At 61.5% G+C, this 20358-nt stretch overlaps 1 protein-coding gene across 1 annotated transcript; it reads right to left on the bottom strand.

Moving 5' to 3' along the window:
• Positions 1-274: 274 nt before the first annotated feature.
• Positions 275-19102, bottom strand: SETD1B (SET domain containing 1B, histone lysine methyltransferase). Its single transcript, XM_040987052.1, has 17 exons — positions 18962-19102; positions 18265-18449; positions 17978-18076; positions 17134-17404; positions 15264-15376; positions 13440-14666; positions 10238-11062; positions 8989-9250; positions 8563-8906; positions 8384-8480; positions 7606-8091; positions 5694-6953; positions 4105-4271; positions 3384-3515; positions 3176-3295; positions 2962-3099; positions 275-2358 (listed from the first exon to the last, which is right to left on the bottom strand). Exons 2-17 carry the CDS (start codon positions 18433-18435, stop codon positions 2185-2187), a joined length of 5886 nt encoding a protein of 1961 aa, XP_040842986.1. The 5' UTR covers positions 18436-18449; positions 18962-19102; the 3' UTR covers positions 275-2184.
• Positions 19103-20358: the final 1256 nt, after the last annotated feature.

Raw genomic sequence — 20358 nt, 5'->3', positions numbered from 1 at the left:
TTCTTTCCAAATGATGGCAAATACCATCAGCATGAGACACCCCCAGTTTTAAGAAGCTAGAAACTGGGGGATAAAACCAAGCCCCAAACCACCAACCCAGAAGGAGATCAGAAAAGCTGTGGGGAGCGCTGTCAGAACCCTCCTCAGTGCTGCACACGGATGGCGTGAGTGCAGCACACCCCTGGCAGAGAGAGAGAGAGAGAGAGAGAGAGAGAGAGAGATGCAGGACAGGAGAGGAGAGCAAGAGAGATGGCGGATCTGTAAGAAAAGTCAGTGTATTTATGGTTTGCTTTATAAAAGTTACTATAATACAATGGTATATAGTATTGAATTCACAAAAATATCAACAAGTATTTACAGCAAGATACCCACCACGGAGACACTTCTCTTCAGAACAAGGTACATAAGGGTGACAGAGTCTACACGCACAAACGTCCCTAGAATTGATCTCTTCTTTGCATGGGGAGGAGGGGAGAGGCAGAAAACCCCAACTCTTCAAAAGCAGAGGTTTTTTTCAATGAAAATGAAGGAGTTGAAAGAAATATGAGGCAACATTTTTTTAGGTGATTTCCAGCCATGGGGTGGGGTTCCAGAGGGGGCCCAAACCCTGGCCCTGGGAGAAGCCTGAGGCCCCAGCATGGTAGGGCGAGGCCAGCCCCTCCCTGGCACCCTCATTACCCCCTTCCTTTCTCTCACGGGGAAGGGGAGGGATGGGGAACTCAAATCAGTCATCTCTACCAGCTATCTTTCCTCGGGTGAAAAATAAATATGTCCCTGGTTGCACAATTAGGCAAAGAAACACAAATGGAAGAGAAGGTTGCCACGGTGCCTAGGGACCCCCCACCCCCACCACATTGTAAGCCTCCAACTCTTGGCTTGGAAACTGGTGGGTACGGTCTCAAACCGAGAGGGTCTAGGTGGACTGAGAAAAACAAAACCACCGACAAAAAAAAAAAAAAAAGAAAAGAAAAATAACAATTCTTTGTACAGAATTTACATGATAATAAGCTTGACACAAGCTGAGATACCAGAGGCACCGGGTCTGGGTCCATCCCCTGGGAGCCTCTCATTGCAGCACTGGCTCCCAGGTACGGCAGCCGTGCTCCGGAGCCTATGTACACGCCTGCTCGGCTCGCCGGCCAACGACGGGTGCACTGCTTTCCCACAGTAGGAGACAAGCCCGGAGCCAGGAAACCACACTGCCCAGGAGTCCTTTGCAGGTCTAAGCACAGGGGCTGCCTCTGAATTGCCAACACCCACAGTCTTCCCCTGTGCTCAGGTTTTATATACACACAAGGAAAAAAAATAATTCATGGACATAAACCTGGATGGGGATGGGAGGGGTGAAAAGGGTTAAAAGGAAAAAGCTGTCCAGAACTCGGATCGTCTGACTTTAACATGTTTTCCCAACACTTTCCTCCTCTGGAAGGACTCAGCTGCTTGCTTGGGCTGGTAATGTGAAGCTCATGGACAAAAGCCCTGCCATGGGCCACACTGCGTGGTGACACTGCCTCTGGGGGTGGGCGGGGCGGGAGAGACCCCTTGTCCTCCAGGCTTCCACACCCACTCCGGGACCCCAGGGGGCTCCCTCCCGCTGCTGGCATCCAAATGAAAAAGTAAACATTGAACCCAAGGTGGGGGGTGGGCAGGGGGCCACATGGCGAGCTCCTCCAGGGTCTGCCCCAGCCCGTCAGGGAGAAAGCCGGGGAGTGGGTTGGGAGGCTCCGGGCTCCGCACTGCTGCGCGGGCAGAAGGGCCTGTCAGCTCCGTAGTGTTCTGAGGTCGTGGTCGGGGCGGCCCCTGCTCCCACAGCACCTGGCCGCACATCGGGCGCCAGCTGAGGCCCGTTCTGATTCTGTCTTCACATTTCAACGGTTAAAATGTCTTTCCTTATGACGAGGACAAAAATGCAGAGAAGACCAAACCATGTAGCAGCATTCATGAGAAGAGGCTGAGGACAGAGAGAGAGAGAGAAGCCAGAGGGAGACAGGGACACAGAGACACAAGTTCATGGTCAGCGATGCCCCTGCAAGGAGCAGTTCTAAAACAGAGACGCGGGCTGACGGACAGAGAAGCCCTTTCCCGCCAAGAGGCCGGAGCTGCAGGGGGTGTCCTGGGGTAGTGTTGGGGTCCAGGCCCTGGCGTGGCCCCTGGGGAGGGAACAGCACCTGAAATGGGGCGGGGCTAGTTGAGGGTCCCCCTGCAGTTCTCAGAGCCACAGAGGCAGGGGATCTTGACGTCCTCGATGGGGAACTTGTAGTCGTAGGTGATCTCCTCGTTGACACTGATATGCTGCTTCGAGTAAATGACAATCTTCTTCTGCGACTCCACTGTGATCACCTTGGCGTAGCAGTTGGGCTGTGGCAGGAGAGGGGAAGCGTGGGTCCCAGTCTCACCAACCCATGCATGCCTGGGCTCTTCCGGCCCAAGGCTCCCACTGCCATTCCTCCGGCAGCTGACCCTGATGTAAGAGTGTCCAGCCCGGGCCTGCTTCTGAGCTCTAGTCCAGGGCCTATACGCTGCACTTCAGCAGGAACACTGAGTACATCACCACAGGCAGGCATGCCACACCACATACAACCACCTCAGGCCCCCCACATGTGACACCAGACCACACGCACCCATATGTGAGCAAGCAGCCTCTTCTTTAGTGTATAATACACAAAGGCACAGCATTCCCATTGCAGTGGGCGAGGGAGTCTCTCCAAGCCCAGCCCAGGGAGGCGCTGAGGGAGCCCACGATTGAACCGAGTATTTCTGAAGCTGTTAGTGCTTCCCGCAGCCTCCTGCATGCCCACTTCACAGAGACCTGACGCTCAAGGCTGAGCAGGGCTCATCATTCAGGGTCTCACATCCCTGCCTCCCCCCGGCCCCAGGCACACGACCAGCTCCCAGGCGGGGGACTTGCAAGGGGTCCTACTAGCAGAGGCAGGGGCAGCGGAGGCCCCTGCAGGCACTCACGTTGCAACTGTGGTTGATGAAGCGTGCGAAGTTGCCACACTTGGTGGCATCAATGATGGTGTCATGGTCCACCCGGAACATGTAGCTGCTCCCAATGCCCTCGTCCTCGTAGCGTTTCTCGCGCATGTCCGCGATCACCTGGTGGGGAAGGCTGTCAGATGGTGCTGCACGGCCTGTGCCCGCCCCACTGCCCACCGCACCACACTGCACCTACCTGGCGGATGTTTTGACCCACGTACTCGATGACCATCTCATCCGCAGCAATGGGCTCCATGGCAAATAGGCCCCAGTCATGAATGTGGCTCTTGCAGAATTTGAGCTTCTTCTTCCGGAACTGAGGAGGGAAGGCAGGGAAGTCAGCCCTGCCCCCAGGTCTCCGTGCTGTCCCCACCATGGCTGCCCTGGGTAGGTCCCTGGCTCACCTTGAGCTGGTTGAACTTGAGCAGGTCACTGTCACAGCTGCCGGTAAAGGAGGACAGCAGGCGACGCTGCTCCGACCGCCGCTCTGAGCCAGCCCGTGTGGAAGCGTGGGGCTGCGCAGGGATGCTCATGCCCTGAGTATGCAGCCAGTACCAGTCAGGCTTGGATCTGAGTCCTAGGCATGCAGCCAGGCCACATCCCTGGCCCCAAGCCCTGGACAACCCAATCACAGCTCGGGGGCTTTGCTGTCTCCATCGTCTGTAGTTCCCTGGTTGATGCTTGCCCTCGCCTGCCCCCCTCCGGCTCCCAGGATCCTGGAGCCCAGGCCTCTCTCTTGTCCAGGCTCTGTGACCTGCTCACACACTGCTCTGTGCGTGTGGCCAGTGGGATCTGATAAGTTCCCAATAAGCCAAGCATCGTCTACTTCTATCACAGGAGCACCTTCCTTGGCTGGTACCACAGTACAGCCTTCCACACCTGTCTCTGGGTCTCCCCACAGCACTCCCCCTGCTTGCTCATAGGTCCTCCCTCCCCCACTAGTTGGCTCACTGCAGCCTCACACAGGAGCTCAAGCTGAGCAGGGAGATGCAACTGAATTTGTCGAGGTTGTAGATCCACTCAGCCCACAGCCCAGAACCCCCTGTGGGCTTCCTGCCACTGGTAGGACAGAGACCACCCCTTGGCTGTGCTCTCAGCTGACCCCCAGTCCCGCAGGGGCAGTACCTGGGTGTCGGCAGGGGGCTCGTCAGTGCTGGCGCGGCTGCTGTTGAGGTATCTGAGCTTGTCCTTCTTGTCGATGGTGTAGAAGCCCTCACTCCGGGCACAGCCCGTCACGTGCTCGCGGATACCGTCATCCCGCTTCTTCTTCTTAGCTGAAGAGAGGCTGGTGGGTGGGTGTGGGTCAAGGGCCATGTGATCATTCTCAGCAAAGCCCTCCTTGGACCTCAAGACACCTGCCCGTTGTGCCTGGCCTCCCCAGCCCCACAACAGGGTCCAGGGAGGCAGGACCAACGCTGTCACTACTATAGCCAAGCAGAGTCAGGACCCAATGGCGTAGCTTTGGGGGTCACATTCCTTTGCCACTTCCTGCCTCAGTTTCCCATCTCAGAATTGGGGTGACAGTGAGGCCTGAGTGGCAGCTATGTGGCCTCAGGCAGGCAGCTTGCCCTTTCTGAGCCTGTTTCTTCTTATGCAAAACAAAGAAATGGCAGCCCTGCCTCTTCAAAAGATAGGGGAATTAAGCTGGGTGATGAGGGGTGGACCTTTGGTCAGGGTTCAGGGAGCCTGGTTCAAGCCCTGGCTCCTCCTGATTCTAGTTTCTGACTGGAGGTATGAGTGGTTGGATCCCTAACACCCACATGAAAGAAATGGCTGAGTTCCTTGCTCCTGGCTTCTGCTTTAGGGAGTGAACCACAAGATGGGAGGTTTTTGTCTGTTTCTTCTCTGTGCCTTTTAATAAAACAAAGGGGCAGGCGTTGTAGGACAGTAAATTAAACTGCTCCCTGCAATGCTGGCACCCTCTCCTGCAGCACTGCTCTCTGTCCAGCTTTGCAACAGGCTTGGGAAGGCACTGGAAGGTGTCCTTCATCCACATGGGAGACAGCCGGAGCTCTAGGCCCCTGGCTGCAGCCGGGTCCAGCCCTGGCCTCGTGGCCGTTTTCAAGAGTGAGCCAGAGGGCTCATCTCTTCCTTTATCTTTCCTTCTCCTGTCTGTCATTCTGACTTTCAGAGAAATAAACAAATAAAGCTTTTTTTTTTAAAGAAATCAGGTGATGCGGGGTCAGGGCATGCGAGTGTTCAGCCTACCTGTGTTAGCTCACAGGACCCAGTCAGGAACCTGCCACCCCTGGAGAAAGGTTTGGCCTGGAGCGAGCAGTTAAAAGTGGCTTAGCTGCAGCCTGGCACAGTAGCCTAGTAGCTAAATTCCTTGCCCTGCATGTGCTGGGATCCCATATGGGTGCCAATTTGTATTCCAGCTGCTTTACTTCCCTTCCAGCTTCCTGCTTGTGGACTGGGAAAGCAGTTGAGGATGGCCCAAGGCCTTAGAGACCCTGCACCCATGTGCGAGACCTGGAAGAAACTCCTGACTCCTTGCTTCAGATCAGCTCAACTCCAGCTGTTGCGGCCACTTGGGGGAGCGAACCAGCAGATGAAAGATCTGTCTCTCCTTCTCTCTGTAAATCTGCTTTTCCAATAAAAATAAATAAATCTTGGCAGGTGGCACCTAACTCATGCTACTGCTTCTGTTGCAACAGCCCAGAGGGCTGGGTCCCCCATGCTCGTGGCACCGACCCCCACGGTCAGCAGGATATAGGGATGGTAGACCCAGAGTGTGTCGTTGAGCCAGTCCATGCCATTGTCCTGCTGCAGCAGCCGCTCATATGTGACACACAGGAAGTGGATGTCCTCTTCGTCAATGCCACCATTCCAGATGTCATACAGGATGGTCATTTCCTCGAACTCGGTGCGGGGCCGGAAGAGGGGCTGGGGTGGTGAGAGCTCAGGCGAGGCAGAGGCAGCAACCAGATCTTCATGGCGTTTCTTGAGGGGCCGGCGCCACTGCCCCCGCGCCTTAATCAGATCCATGTAGTCTTCGGGGACCTCATCACGCCCACGCGGGCCCGGGGGAATAGCCTCAGAAGGCCACTGGTTGTCCAGCTCTTTGAAGGGCAACTTGGTGGGCTCAATGGGCGGGGGTGGTGGGGGTGGGGGTGGCTGAGGAGGTGGGGGTGGAGGCGGGGCTGGGATCCCCGTGTTCCGGAAGTCCAGGGTCACAGCCCGGGGGTCGTGAGTGCTGGGGAAGACAGGGGCCTGAGGCTGGCCAGGCAGCAGCAGCAGGTCCCTCCCGAGGGCAGGCCCTGCTGGTGGCCGGACCAAAGGCCCTTCCAATGACAACATGGATGGTGGGGACCGCCGGGGCCGGCCCGGCTTCCTTTTGATGGGGGCAGGGCAAGGGGCCAGTGGGGCTGGAAGCAGAGGGGGTAGTGGGGTTGGCGCCCGAGCCTGGGCCCGTAGGACGGGTACGGGCAGTGCCAGGGGCAGGGGCAGAGGCAGGGGCAGTGGGAGGGGCAGACCTGTCTCCAGGAGCACAGGGGAAGCCAGGGGGCCAGAGCGCTCATCACGCCGGCCGGCAGGGAGCGGGCACACGGGCAGAAGCAGGGGCCCACTGGGCTCTGGGAAGGTGGGTGTGAAGCTGAAATCCCGGCCAGGCGTCCGTGGGAGGCCCCCGCTGCCCAAGCTTGGGGACTGGGACGGGTAGGAGAAGGGGCTGCCGGGTACCTGCGGGGAGCTCAGGGACAGGCTGCTGCCCCCCGACAGAGGCGGCTCCCCGCCTGGTGTAGCCGGCACTGTCTCTGTGCTCTGCGACTTGGCCAGGCTGCCACACAGGCCTGGGGTACGTGGGGGCTGGTCCTCGGGCAGAGGCTCCGGGGCGATGGGTGGGTGCGGAAGGTCTGGGGTCTCAGGCTCTGGTGGTGGACTGGGGGGCCGAGGGGGCCGAGGGGGCGGTAATGGTGGCTGCAGAGGCAAGGTGAGTGCTGGAGGGGGCACGGGCTCCATTTCCAGGTCATCCCCTGCAGAGAAGCGAGCAGACAGCAGTTACAACTCAAATGACTTCTCCAGACCTGACCGATGTTGCCCTACTATGCGCTCAACACATGTCTGGCCCACAGCCCTAGGAATCCCTTGGGTTCTGGGAGCATAGGGCCTTGCTCTAGCTAAGCCACTCAAGGCCCACCTGACACCAGCACAGGACACACAGTAGGTGCTTATGGATGCCACGGCATATCACAGACACAGGAAATGTGGTTGTGAGCTGCCTTCACAGGACTGCTTCTGCTTTGAGACGCAACTCCAACTGTCTTTTTTTTCTGCAGGACTTGTCAGAGCCGTCCCTGCTTTTCTTCTAGTATTTTCCTCCCTTGTCTAATTCTCTGCTGTCATCTCTTACCCTGGTCTAGGACCTAGCTGGGAGGGTGGCTCAAGGAGCACTGAGTCCAGCATGCATCCAGCATGTGCACCAATCACCTCCATGCAGGAGGCCCTGCCCTGACGCCCTGCCCGCATCCCCAGGTCTGTCAGGACTCACTACGTTGACTGGGGACAACTACCTTCTTCCTTTTCACACACCCCAGCTCACGGGGCTGGTGGTCCCAGGATGATACTGGGAACTGTGGCACAAAGGCACACTAACCAACAGGGGGCTACAGGCCTTATCAACTTTACCTGGGGCGAGCTCAGGGGACGAGGGGGGTTGGGGCTCTGCCTCTGTGGCCCGGGGCTCCGGTGACACCACCATGGGTCCTTGCTGGCTCAGATCTGGCTCCTCAGGGGGCCGCTTGCAGCGCGCCAGCTCCTCAGCATCCACAGGCACAGGCGCCGGCTCCTGGGGGGTTTCGTCCTCCACCTCAATGTCCACCTCCTCCTCAGTGCCCAGTGCCTCCCCGGTGAGAACCTCCAGGGCCAGGGACTCCTCCTCCTTGGCCTCCTCAAAGCTCTCAGCGCCAGCAGAGGCCGAGCTTTTGTCCACTGGTCCCACCTTCCCCTCCTCTTCTTCCTCCTCTTCCTCCTCCTCATCCTTTGTCTCCACATCCTCTTCATCCTCTGAGGACGAAGATGAGGACTCTGAGCTTGACTCAAACTCAGAAGACTCAGAGCTCCCGCTGGACGATTCAGCCTCAGCCTTGGACGTGACGATGCTCACCGTCTCCTCTGGATGGGGACATAGACACAGAGCCATCGCCTGACTGCTGGGCTCCGACTGGGCCAGGCGCTGCCCCTGAGCCATGCCGCGCTCCTCATTGAGACATGCACATGCACAGCTCAACAGCACTTGGGTCCAGGTGTTAGCCAAAGGTGGGTCTAACCCACCTTCCCAGTCCCTGCCCCGCTCCCTGCCCCGCTCCCTGCCCCAGCTGCCCACCCACTCCAGATATTGCATGCATGTAAGGCTGTGCGTGAGCTGGAACGAGGTGACACCAAGGCCCTGACTCTGGCCCCTCACCTCCATCAGAGTCCCCGTCGTTCTTCTGGCTGGCTTCCGACAGGGCCGAGTCTTCGTCCTCGTTTTCGGACTCATCCTGATCATCACTGTCATCATCCTGGGAGACAGGGATGGGTGGGGGGCAGTGAGCCAAGGGGTCTGTCCCCTGCCCTGGCCCTGGGCTCTTGGCCAGGTCATACCTTGTCTGATGAGGATGAGGTTGAGGAAGAAGAGATCTGGCTCCGGGGGCCACCTTCTTCCTCTTCTTCCTCTTCTTCCTCTTCCCCTTCCTCCTCTTCGGTACTATCCCGCTCCTCCTCCTTATCGGAGGCCGAGGACGAGGGTGAGGTTGTTGAGGACCCCGAGGATGAGGATGCCGATGAGGATGAAGACACCGAGAGGGACTCCTTCTCGTCCTCCTCCCCGCCACTGTCCAGCTCCAGCGGTCGCGCCGGCCGCCGCCGTACCCCTACACCCTTGGGGTCCCGTTTGGCAAGCTCGCATGGGGCCTCCGCCATGTCCCGGTCCCGCTCCCGCTCAGATTCTGTAGGGAAAAGTGTCAGGGCTAGGCTGGGGGCAGGGAGCAAGGGACCGCACCACCCGGCACCAGGGGGCAGGACGCAAACCTTCATCTTCTTCATCCACAGAGGTCGAAGGCCGGAGACGCTTCTGGTCACCAGACGAGGCTGCCTCAGGCGGCTCCTTCCTTTTGACCTTAAAGGAGGGCAGGCGGATGGCCCCGCGCAGGCCGATGCCCAGGCCCAGGCCCTCGCAGCCCAGGCCCTCACCCTTGCCCCACGACTCCAGCAGGCATGAGGCCACTCGGTCCCGGGGCTTCCGCCGGTCCTCATCCTTGTGCTCGCCCGACTTCACAGGAGTCAGCGAGGCCTGCGAGGAGACGAGACAGTCACCAAGGTCCCAGGCCTGTGGAGGGCCTGCCTGGGGCCCTGGCCTTGGACACTCTCAATTGCCCTCCATGTCTCACTGGGGAACATGCTGTGAGTCCACACAAGTGTCATAGAACCCAGACACTCTCCCACCCTAGCCCAAGGCAGGATGCCAGGAGGGAGGGGACACCCCTGGGCTTGAGAGGCCTCATGGACAAGACTCAGAGGAGACGCAAGGAGAGCCCTGTGTCCTGCAAGGGTCCCACGTCGGGGGGGAAGGATTGTGCCTCTCACTGCAGTGTCAGCAGGCTCACTGTGATGTCACTGGCCCACTACGCACCTAATGGACCGGCTAGGACAGGTGCTGCCCACCCCGGCTGCAAGGCAGCAAGCTCTCAAGGCTGCATTTCTCAAAGTAGATCTGACCACCTCGGCCACCTCAGACAGGTCCATCAGACTGTGGCTGAAGCAGCTTTGAAACATTCGAGAAAAAGTTTTGGGGCCAGTGCTGTGGAGCACCAAGACACTGCCTGTGACGCCAGAATCTCACGTGGGTGCCTGCCGAGTCCCAGCCTCTCCACATGCTGCTAATGCACCTGGGGAAGGATGGCAAGATGGTCCTTGGGCCCCTCACCCACAGGGGAGACCAGGAAGAAACTCCAGGCTTGGGACCGACCCAGCTCTGCTGTCATGGCCCTATGAGGAGTGAACCGACACACAGAACACATGGAAGCTTTCTCTCTTTCCCTGTCTGTATCTGTGTCTTTCATTAATAAATCTTTAAAAGAGAAAAAAGAAAGGAAAATAAAAGAGAAGAAAAGAAAGGAAGAGAAAGCAGGAAGGTGTTCTGTGGTGACCCAAGAGGCCAGGCACAGGCTGGGTGCTGTGCTGGGGGACCCTGTGCTGCGAAGCCAAGAGCGTCCTGCTGTGTTGAGAGGCCCTTGGTGGCGTGGCTGGGGCCCCGTGCTGCCCGGCCTGTGCCCCTCACCTTGGCCATGCGCTCCTTCTTGCCCCACCACTCGTCGAAGGCGCGGAAGGCTACCACCTCCACCATCTTGCGGTTCAGGTCACGCTTCATGATGGCCTTGAGTTCCTTAAGCACCACAAGCAACACGCCGTCCACCGTGGCCTTGTGCGGGTCCTCCTGGCGCGGCACATAGCCTGGCGGTGGCACCGATGGGTCAAACTTGGGCAGTGGGGGCCATGGCTGGCCTCGGCCCGGGCCTGCGCCACCCAGCGAGAAGGGGCCGCGGTAAGGCGGCAGGTTCACAAACTGCAGCCCAGCTGAGGCGGCCGCAGCAGCAGCAGCCACGAAGGGTGGGTAGGGGCAGGCACCCTGGGCAGTCATCAGGCGGCTCAGCATCTGTGTCTGCATCTGGAAGGACATGGGCATGCCACCCCACTGGCCGCCCAGCACGTGGCTCATGTCCACCTGCATCACCGGGAACAGCCCGGGTGGGAAAGGCGGCAGTGGCGGTAGGATGGGTGGTGGTGGCACCCCAGGCGGTGCAGGCAGCGGCGGTGGTGGCACGGGCACAGTCACCGCTGGGTGTGTTGGGGGTGGTGGCGGCGGCGGTAGCGGGGGCGGCATGGGGAAGCCGGGCTGCGGGGGAGGCGGCGGCGGCGGCGGGGGCAGTGGTGGGAAGCCGGGTGGTGGGGGCAGCGGCAGGCTGGCAGCCAGCACAGCAGGGGCTGCCACGGCTGCCGACCCTGGGGTCACCACCATAGGTTTGGGGCAATCAGCGCTGGTGATGGGAGCCGAGGGCATCTCATCATCTGAGATCTCCATGTCCTCACCGGAGGACTGCTGGCCCTGGAAAGAGAGCAGACATGGGCAGCTGGGGCGAGCCTGGCAGCCAGCATCCCCTCCTGAGCCCCAGTCCACGGCAGCATTAAGGCGACCCCAGTGAGCCCCCATCACACCCCACCCCAGCCTCAGCTACTCTTCCAGCACCTGGGGGCTCCTGGGAGCACACATGAGGCCACTCACAAACTCAGCACCTGCCTGCCCCTGTTCTGCATGCGAGGCCCACCTTGCCCTTCCAGCGTTGACCATCTACAGGGAGGGGAGGCCAGGGATGCTGAGACCACAGGGAAATAGGGGCGGGGGTTCTGCTGTCCCTGGGACTGCTGCAGCCTGTATGGGGCATCCCTGAGCCCCCCGCCTGGCCCAGGCGCCCCCCACACAGAGGCGACTCCAACATCTTCATGCTCAGAGATAGGAACACTGGGAGCACCAGGGCTCCAGCACCTTACCCAGGGCCAGATAGCCAGTCTGTGGGTCAGGGAACCCCAGCAGAGCACAGGAGCCTCACAAGGTGGCGCTCTCTGCCACACAGACCCAGGGTTGAGGAGGGTGGGATGGCATGGTTTGGGAGGCTCGTACCCCACAGGAGAGACCTGGCTGGCTTCTTGTTAACTTGTACCCCGAGAGGCCCTTGTACTTGGGTCCCTGCCAATAGCTTTGGCCGCCCAGTGCCAGCGGTGGGGTGAGTCAACAGATGGAGGGGGATCTCTCCGCATTTTTCAACTTTTAAAAACAAGAGGACAGAGGGTCTTGCCAGGTACCCCAGCCCAGGAATAGGCTGCTGCTGGAATCTGGGAGTGGCAAGAGGAGGAAGGGAGGCAGCAAGGGGGACCTCTTCCTCAGCAGGGGTTCTCCTCAGCCCACAGCCCAGTTTTCCTTGGCCTGTTCTACACACACACACACACACACACACACACACGTGACACGAGCTGTCAGCTCCGCACAGCTCAGGAAATCAGGGACCCAAACCCCAGGTCCCAGACAGCAGCAGGTCAGGCCTGATGCAGCACACAGAGGGTTAACCCAGGCGGCTGCTGCCAACCAATCCCTGCACGGCCCACCCCTCCCTCCGCCCCTCTGGCTGCCGGGGACAGCTGGGAGGCCACAGCAAGTGCCAGGTGAGGCCTCAGGTGCTGAGGCCTCCAGGGAAGCTCACGCTCACTTAGGACTGGCCCATTTTACAGAGTTTGAAACTGAGATTTGAAGAGGGAAAGTGCCTTCCTGAGGCACACAGCCTGAGATGCGCAGGGCTGGGGTGCAAGGTCCCAGAGGAGATTCCACACTGCTGACCACTGGCCTCTGCGGAGAAGCAGCTCCCACCCGTACTCCCCTTGCGGGTCTGCCCTGTGTGGCGCCCCCGCTTTGGCTTCAGCCTGCTTTGTGCTGTGTCTGGGTTCTCCCTGCACCCCTTCACCCACCCCCAGACTACCGGAGGAGCCCAGTGTGGTCCTCTCAGTCGCCAGCAGGGGGCTCCGGAGGCCGTAAGTCCTAGCGCTCCCAGCCCCAGCTCTCACGGCCTGCCTATCGGCTCTGGCCCAGCTGGTCAGCATGGTAAAACCCCAACCCCAGGCTGCCCAGAAGGAGGCACAGGCGGAAGGGGACAGGTTGGCCGATCCCACGTCTGCACACCTGTCAGCTCTGCCTGCCCGGACCCCTGGTGCCCAAAACCACTTTCCCCAAACTGCCTAGAGGCCCCCTCCTGTGCAGGTGGCCCAGCTTTAGCTCCCGACATGCGCAGAGGCAGGGCTCTAGGCGCCATGGCCTGCCTACCTCCAGGGTCTGGCTCTAAAGTGTGCCTCCAGGAGGGCTAAGCAGGTGTCCCCAGAGAAGGGGGAGCACAGGCTAACCTGTCCCAGAGGAACCTAGAGGCTGGAGGCTGGAGGGAGACCTAGGGAGAGGACTGCACCTGGGGCCCCCCTAGCCAGAAGGGGCTCTCCAGCACCCTCCTGCCTGGCCTTCCACCTCCTCAAAGGGCACCAGGCTCGGGGTGTCAGTGCTCAGCCCCCTGACATCCCACCCCCTCAGCTGAGTGTCAGGACTAGCCCCATGTTCCCAGGTCCGGAATTCCCAGCAGAGAAGGAATCCCTTAACTATCACCACGACCCCACTGCAATGAAGCAGGTTGAGGGAAAACCCTGACTGCCTCCCCCAGCAAGGACAGCAAGACTCAGCCACGTTTTCCTTCTCTTCACGGCTGCCCGGGAGCTGGGAGCCAAGCCAGCTGCCTGGTGCCACTGCCATCTTCCCCTCTCCCTCCAGCGCCCATGCTGACTGCCCGCGCCCTGCTGCCCCTTAGCCTGTGTCGTTCTTCGTGAGCATACAAGGGGACGTAAGAGAGACAAAACCAACTGCACACAGACAGACAGACAAGGGCGGGGGGTACCTCATCCATCTTTTCTGAGGTCGGGGTCCTGTCTCCAGCCAGATCCAAAGCCACCTCAGCTGTCTGGCCCAGAAGTCCAGCGGGGTCCGGAGGGCCCGGCTCAGGCGGGGGCCGTGGCCCCAAGCCCAGCTCATCTTCGTCCTCATCAGAGTCCGGCAGCGGCGTGGGACTGATGTCTTCCAGCCCCGTGCTGGAGGGGGGCGAGGAGGGCGGGCTGGGACCCCGGAAGCCGGGCTGAGAGTTAGTGCCGAAGGGTGTGAGTGGCGAGAGCTGGGAGGAGGAGGAGGAGATGGGGCTGCCCTCCATCTGCAGCTCGGCATCCGAGTCCTGATCCCGTAGGAAGGGCAGCTTGGTGCGCTGTTCCTTCAGCAGCATCTCGATGCGCGAGTCCAGGCTGTCGTGTGGCTTCTCAGGGCCCGCGGGAGAGGACTCCAGTGTGGGCGTGCCGGGGCTGTCGCAGGGCTCAGGGCTCCAGCCGAAGGTGGGCTGGCCGCCCAGCTCCATGCTGCTGGTGTCCGGGGGTGGCGGGCCGGGTGGTGTCCCCGGTTTCTCCTTAGCTGGGGGCTCCGAAGGCGGCAGGGGCGGGGGTGCAGGGGCTCTCCGGAACTCCCCACTGTCACGGGTCCCAAAGGTGGCGGTGGCAGCAGGCTCCTCGGGAGGCGGGGGGAAAGGAGGTGCAGGGGTTTGGTATGGAGAGAAAGCTGACTTGAACCCAGGAGCAGGAGCGGCCTGGCTGGGGGGTGGCGTGTGGGCAAAAGAACTCGAGTCCTGCGGCTGGACCTTGAAGGGAGGGCCGCTGCCGCCCCCTCCGCCTCCCACTGCCCCAAAGGGCAGGTCAGAAGAACCCCGGAAGGAGGCCGCAGTTCCTGCCACAGTGGCCGCGTTGGAGTTGTGCACATAATGATGCTCGTGGCGCCGGTTGTAGGCGTCCGTGAACTTGCTCTCGTGGCGCCTGGCCTTGAAGGTGGTGGTGGGGTCCTGGCCAAAGAGGTAGGAGGGTGTGGGCTGGCGGCTGGAGTAGCTGGAGTCCTGTGAGAAGGGGGTGCCCAGGCGCGGCGTGAGGGGCGTGCCCTGTCCGTAGGAGTTGGGGGTGTCCAGGCGGCAGCTGGAATAAGCCGTGTCCTGCGAGAAAGGCGTCCCGCCGCTGTTGGGGGTGACGGAGGAGGAGCCGGACCCACAGCCCAGAGACAGGCTGCCATCCTTGAGGCGCTTCAGGGCATCTGACAGCTGGAGAGAGAAGCAAGCAATGTGGCCGGGGGACAGGGCTGCTGGGGAGCTCAGAGGCCAAGCGCTCCCAAGGACCAGAAGTCAGAGGGCCCTACCTTCCCAGTGGCCGCCTGTCCCCAGGGGACCTGGAAGTCACTCCTAACCCTGAGGCAGTGAAGAGAAGGCCAGACCCCTAGCTGTCAGGGGACAGACTTCCTGCTTCGTTTGAGCCCGGCAGGCTGTGACCCCAAACACAGGCTGGGTGGCAAGGGGAGAGCCTAGAGCTTGGCTCTGCCTCTGGAGGCTCACATTTGGGTTTAAACAGCATGGCGAGGCAACAAGACGGAGAGCAGAGCTGCCCAGAGGGGTTGGGTGAGCCCCCTCCCAGGGGGTGTCTCAGCAGGCACTGGTCAGGGAAGGGCTCGGCTTTCTTCTAGAAGAGGCCTGTCTTGGGACAGGGAGTTTTAAGGATGCCTCTGGACACCACAGGGGCTCCATATCAGTGTGGACCCCGAAGCCTCAGGCTCGTCCCTGAGGGCTGAACTTGGCAGCCACCGGGAGTGGGACCAGCAGTCCCAGGAGACCCGGCTGGGGACGTGGGAGAGAAGCCAAACCCACCTGCAGGGCGTCGCTGGCAATGGGAGAGCTGGCGTCCAGCTCGCCCACGGGGAGGGTCTGCGGGGTGTACCGGCCTGTGACCAACAGCTCGTAGAACCGCATGCGGGTTTCCCCTGTGGAGGAGCGAGAGAACTTGGTGGGACTGGGGGACTGGGCAGCCCTTCGGGACTCCAGTCTGCTTGGCCTGAGAGACCCCGGCCCCTGGCCAAGCTCCTGCCACCTTGGCTCTGCACTAGGCATCCCATCTGTTCAGAAAAGCTGTTAAACTCTCTGATTGCTTTTCTGTTGCTGAAAATCAGAGCAAGGGCCCGGAAGGCTGGGAAGCCACCTCCAACCCCAAGTCCCTTCCCAGGTTCTCTGGGCCCTGGTGCCTCCTCAGCTCGAGCCAGGGGCATACAGTGTTGGTAGGAGGCTGCTGGCCGGTTGGGCTGGCCCTGGGCCCCAGAGGCAGGGTATTTATAGAGCCTCAGACAGCTGCTTACATATGCAAAGGAGGCGCATTCCTGGAGCTGCACTTCACTTCACCCAGCTCCTTCTTGAAATACAAACTATTCAGCTGCTTGTCTCTGAGGGGCAGGTCCACCCACACCCCCACCCCGTGACGTCTAGGGTAGACCCGGCAGCTACCAGAGAGGAGGTGGAGCCAGCCGAGCCAGGGGCCAGGGTTCCACAGCCAGTTTTCAGGGAGCGAGCAGACTGCAGTTGCCCAGAGAGGGGTGTGCACATTTAAAGGGACCCTACACACACACACACACACTCACTCTCTCTCTCTCTCTCTCTCTCTCTCTCTCTCTCTCTCTCTCACACACACACACACACACACACACGAGGGGGGGAGACTGGTGCCTGGGATGACAGTGGGCAGGGCCCTGGAAACAGCTTGGCACTGTCTCACTCTCAAAGTCAGCACAGGTTGTTCACCTTCCCTTGCCCCAGGTTTGCATTGCCCCAGCTGACTCCCAACGCGAACTGGCTGCAGACCACACCCCAGCCTTTCCCCAGAAAGGACCCCAGGGGGTCGGGGTGGGGGAGAGAAGGAACCCCCAATGGACTCTGGACCCAACAGTACCGCTCCCACGCGATAGCCAGCTGCTTTTTGTAGCCAGCTGCTTTTTGTATAATTATAACATTCGGGACATCTTCTGAGAGAACTCAGGCTGACCCCATGGGGGATGCCCTCCAAGGCTGCCAGCCCCCCAAGGGAGCGTGGGGACCCCAGTTCTCAGGCAGCTGGCTCTGGGGAATGCACTGAGCTGACCGACTGGGAGGCGCGGTCTCTTTAAGAGAGAGGAGGGAAGCCAGTGTGAGCCTGGCGCGCCCAGCCAGCCCTGCACGCTCCCAGCTCCTCCCCGCAGCACTATCAATGAGAAGGCATGCGGGCCAGCCAGCTCCCGCTTCCAGGGGGCCTGCCCCGGCCCGGGAGGCTTCACTCTGGCATAGGGGACCCTCTCTTCACCCATTCAAAGGCATTCCACTGGCTCCCCCTCAGCCCCCTGAAACAAACCAACCCGTCTCCTCCCTAACACAGCAGGGGAGACCACCAAAGCCCAGGTCACCAGGAGCTTCAAGGGGAGCCCGTGGGGAGGGAGGGTGTGTGTGCTGGAGGTGGGGAAGCCTCCGGAGGGCCCCCAGGGGCGCGGTGGCCAAGGACCAGCACTCGGGGAAATTATAGCCTGTCTCCTAGCAACAGACAACAGCTCTAGCTCCATGTGACTAGCCTCAGGAGGGGGCAAAACAGTCAGTAGGTGGGGAGGGGGATTCCCAGGAAGAGTGAGGAGGGGCTCTAAGCCCCCACGGGCCCCCAGCAGAGGGGGGGAAGCAGCAGTGACAGGTCTCTGGAGGCCCCGCCCCTAGGCGCACGCTCACTCACCTTTGGTGTCCAGTTCCACGTGGATGATGTTGCCCATGACCGAAGTGCTGTGCAGATGTTGCACAGCCTCCTTGGCCCCCCGGACCGTGGCGAAGACCACCTTGGCAATGCCCAGGTGCTTCTTGGTCTTGGGGTTGTACAGAATTTCCACCTCTTCCACCTCCCCATACTTCTTGCACATGTCCCTCAGGAAGTTCTCTCGGATGTTGTCATTCAGCTTGGCAAATGTCACCTGCTTCGGGGGCACGGGGCCCACGTAGAACTCATCGATCTGGCCCGGGACGAGGGAGGAAGGGAGTTTGGAGAACCAGGAAACCGAAGCCAGCACACAACGTGCCCCAGTCACCGGTTGGTGGAAAACAATCAAGTTAAAAAAAAAAAAATTTTTTTTTTTAATATGAAATTTTGAGGGGGGTGTGGAGCACACGGGCGGGCCCGGGAAGCAGAGGATTAAATCGTTTGGAACGTGGAAGTCCTCTGGGTTCGGAAGGAAGGGGAAAAAGAAACAGTTTCTCTCTCCCCAGCTCCCATGCTGGCCTCCTCTGCTCGCTCCCGGGTCAGGGCGACCCTGGAGGTTCGGCTCCCTCTGCCCAAGTCCAGCTCCACCGGCTCCCAAGCGCCTGGGCTGGCCAGGGGGCGGGACCCCGAGCGGGCAGGAGTCTGGTGGGGGAGCCGGAGCCCCTAGTGGGGCACCCCCAGTGGGATGCCTGCTGCTCAGAGGCCAGGGTGGGGATGGCGCCCTCCCCGCCAAAACTTCCCAGGCCGGGAGGGACGGCGGGAACTGGGGACCCCGCGGGGCTGGCGTTATTTTCGAACCTGGGGCGGGGAGGGGGAGGGGTCCCACCTTGAATTTGGGCACCGACAGCTCCAGCTCCTTGTTTTTGGTCCAGATCCCGACGACCCGGGGATCTTCGACGATCTCCACCGGGCGATTGCTGGACATCTGTGGGGAGGGACCAAGCGGGGAGTGGGGGTGAGGCTGGGCGGAGGGCCACCCTCTGCCGGAGCCGGAGCCGGGGAGCCCCCACCCCCACCTCAGGGCCGCTTGTCAAAGTGCCGGCGGCCCGCGGCGGCTGACAGTTGGCGGGGGGTGGGGTGGGGGTGGGCAGGGGTCCCGGGCCGGCGACTCACCGCCAGGCTGAAGTGCTGCCCATCGTAGCGGTAGAGCTTGTGGTGCCCCTTCTTGAGGGCCGGGTCAATCATCAACTTGTAACTTCTCCAATGGTGGTTCCTCCTCTCGCCCGAAGGGCCGGGCTGCGGCGGGGGCTGCTGGTGGTGGTGGTGGGGGTGGCTGTTCTCCATGCCGTTAACCCAACCTGAAAACCAGCAAGTTGTTGTCGTCCGCGCCGCGGCCGCCGCCGTGTCCACACTCACCCCCACCCCACTTCCAGCGCGCCCCGAAAGCACCAGCTGCCCCCCGCAACCAACACACACATACACACACCTCCCACAAAAAGAGAAAAAAAAAAAAGAAAGAAAGAAAAAGAAAAGAAACGGAGCGAGGGGATAGTCCTTCCGGGAAAGAATTACGCGCCCGCCCGCTCGGCCACCGTCTCAGGGCCGGCAGCGAGGGGCTCCCGGGCGCCCCCGGAGCGGGCTGGCGGGGCCCGGGGCGCCCGGAGGACGCGGGCTCCGGCCCGTGGTCGCGGCCGCCCGGCGTGGCGCTCGCTTCAGTCCGGCTCGGGGGCGCGGGGCTCGCGGCAGGCCTTGGCGCCGCCCGCTCGCCTGTCCGCCTTGCCCGCTCGCAGCCGAGCCGGGCCGGGGGCTCGGGCCGCCCGGGCTGCCGCTGCTGCCCCGCGGCCTCTCTCCCTCCCCGAGCCGCGCTTACATCCCCGCCGGGCGCCGGCCTCCCTGCGCCGCCAGCCAGTACATGGTGTCCCCCGCGGGAGCCGAGGCCCGGGCGGCCGGACGGGGAGCCCCGAGCTGCTGCTGCTGCCGCCGCCGCTGCTGCTGCCGCCGCCGCCGCCGCCGCTGCTGCTGCTCCTGCCCGGGAGGCGGCTGGCGGCGGAGGCTCGGCTCCCAGTAGCCGCACATCCCACAATACACCGCTAAGGAGCCCGACCCGAGCGCTCACCCTCCTCCTCCTCCTCCTCCTCTTCCTCCTCCCCTCGCCTTCCTCGCCGCTTCCCCAGGCTCTCTCCCGGCGGCGGCAGCTGCGCCGCCAAAGCCCCGGGCCCCAGCGGCCCCCCACCCCTCACTCGCGCGCTCCCACACTGCCTCCCCCTCCCCCCGGGGGGGGGAGGCCTTTTAATTTATTTATTCCGCTGGGGACTGAGATGGGGGGCTCGGCGGGCGGGGGAGGGGGTCTCCCTGGGCTCTCCCCTCTCCCGCGGCGGGGGGCGACCCTCGGAGCCTTAGCAGCTGGAGGAGCGGAGCGTTTCCCCACCTCCCCCCACCCCACACACACCCCTTCCACCCCACAGGCACCCTGGGGCCTCCGAAAAACTGTTTGCAAACTGCCGAGCTCGGCGGTGAGCGCGCCCGCACTCGGGGGGCAGGGGCTGGGCCCGGGGGCACGTTTGTGTGTGGTTGTGAGGGCGCCCAGAGTCCTGGCCCGGGCAGGCGGGGAGGAGTTGGGGGCAGGCCAGGCTGGCGTCGACTAGGGGCGAGTTGCAATCGAGGGATCTCGGCCCCGGCTTCCTCCCCGGGCCCGCGACCCACTCCCCTTCCCGGAGCTGCACTGGGGAGGGGAAACAAGGATTTTAACCAAATTAGCATTCACATTCCTGGGAGGAAGCGGTCCTCGCCTGCACTCGGGCGATTGCACCGTCTTTCTGTTTTTATTTTTGGAGGGGAGCGCCCCAGTGATTGTCCTGAACACATGCTTCTCTCCGGCAGCGGAGAGAGTACCCCCCCTTTTTTTTTTTTTTTTTGCATTTTCTCTTTTCCTGCCCCCCTCCTTCTTTATTAAAGGTCCGGGAGTGGCGGCGACCAATCAGCGCGCGGCTTCCATTTTGTGAGTTCAACTCCGAGGCTTCCCGGGCTGGGCAAGGACTCGTTCGCAGCCCCCTCTGCCGCCTCTCCCGGGCAGACGAGGCGCGGCGGCCGGCCGGCTGGGGCCCGTGGTGGTGGTGCACTTCATATTGGGGCTCTTTTCGGGGTTTGCGATTTGGCTGTGGGTAGGTAATTGGCTGGAGCGGGGCGGCAGGGCGCGGCAGCCAATCAGCGCGCGGCTTCTATAGGGCTTGAGTTATTAGACGCTGATCTCAAAACATCCTTCAGCAG

This window comes from Ochotona curzoniae, unplaced genomic scaffold (assembly GCF_017591425.1).
Source record: "Ochotona curzoniae isolate NIBS_2020 unplaced genomic scaffold, NIBS_Ocur_1.0 contig_46, whole genome shotgun sequence".
Taxonomy (NCBI): domain Eukaryota; kingdom Metazoa; phylum Chordata; class Mammalia; order Lagomorpha; family Ochotonidae; genus Ochotona; species Ochotona curzoniae.
The sequence above is the reverse complement of the archived record's forward strand: the minus strand, read 5'-3'. Positions and strand labels throughout refer to the sequence as shown.

Excerpts from the sequence above, each read along its gene's own strand:
- SETD1B (XM_040987052.1), bottom strand. The coding sequence starts at position 18,435 with ATGGAGAACAGCCACCCCCACCACCACCACCAGCAGCCCCCGCCGCAG. Across the intron at positions 17,405-17,977 it reads TGTCGGTGCCCAAATTCAAG|ATCGATGAGTTCTACGTGGG; the intron begins GTGGGACCCCTC and ends GTCCCGGGCCAG. Across the intron at positions 8,907-8,988 it reads TGTGGATGAAGAAGATGAAG|AATCTGAGCGGGAGCGGGAC; the intron begins GTTTGCGTCCTG and ends TTTTCCCTACAG.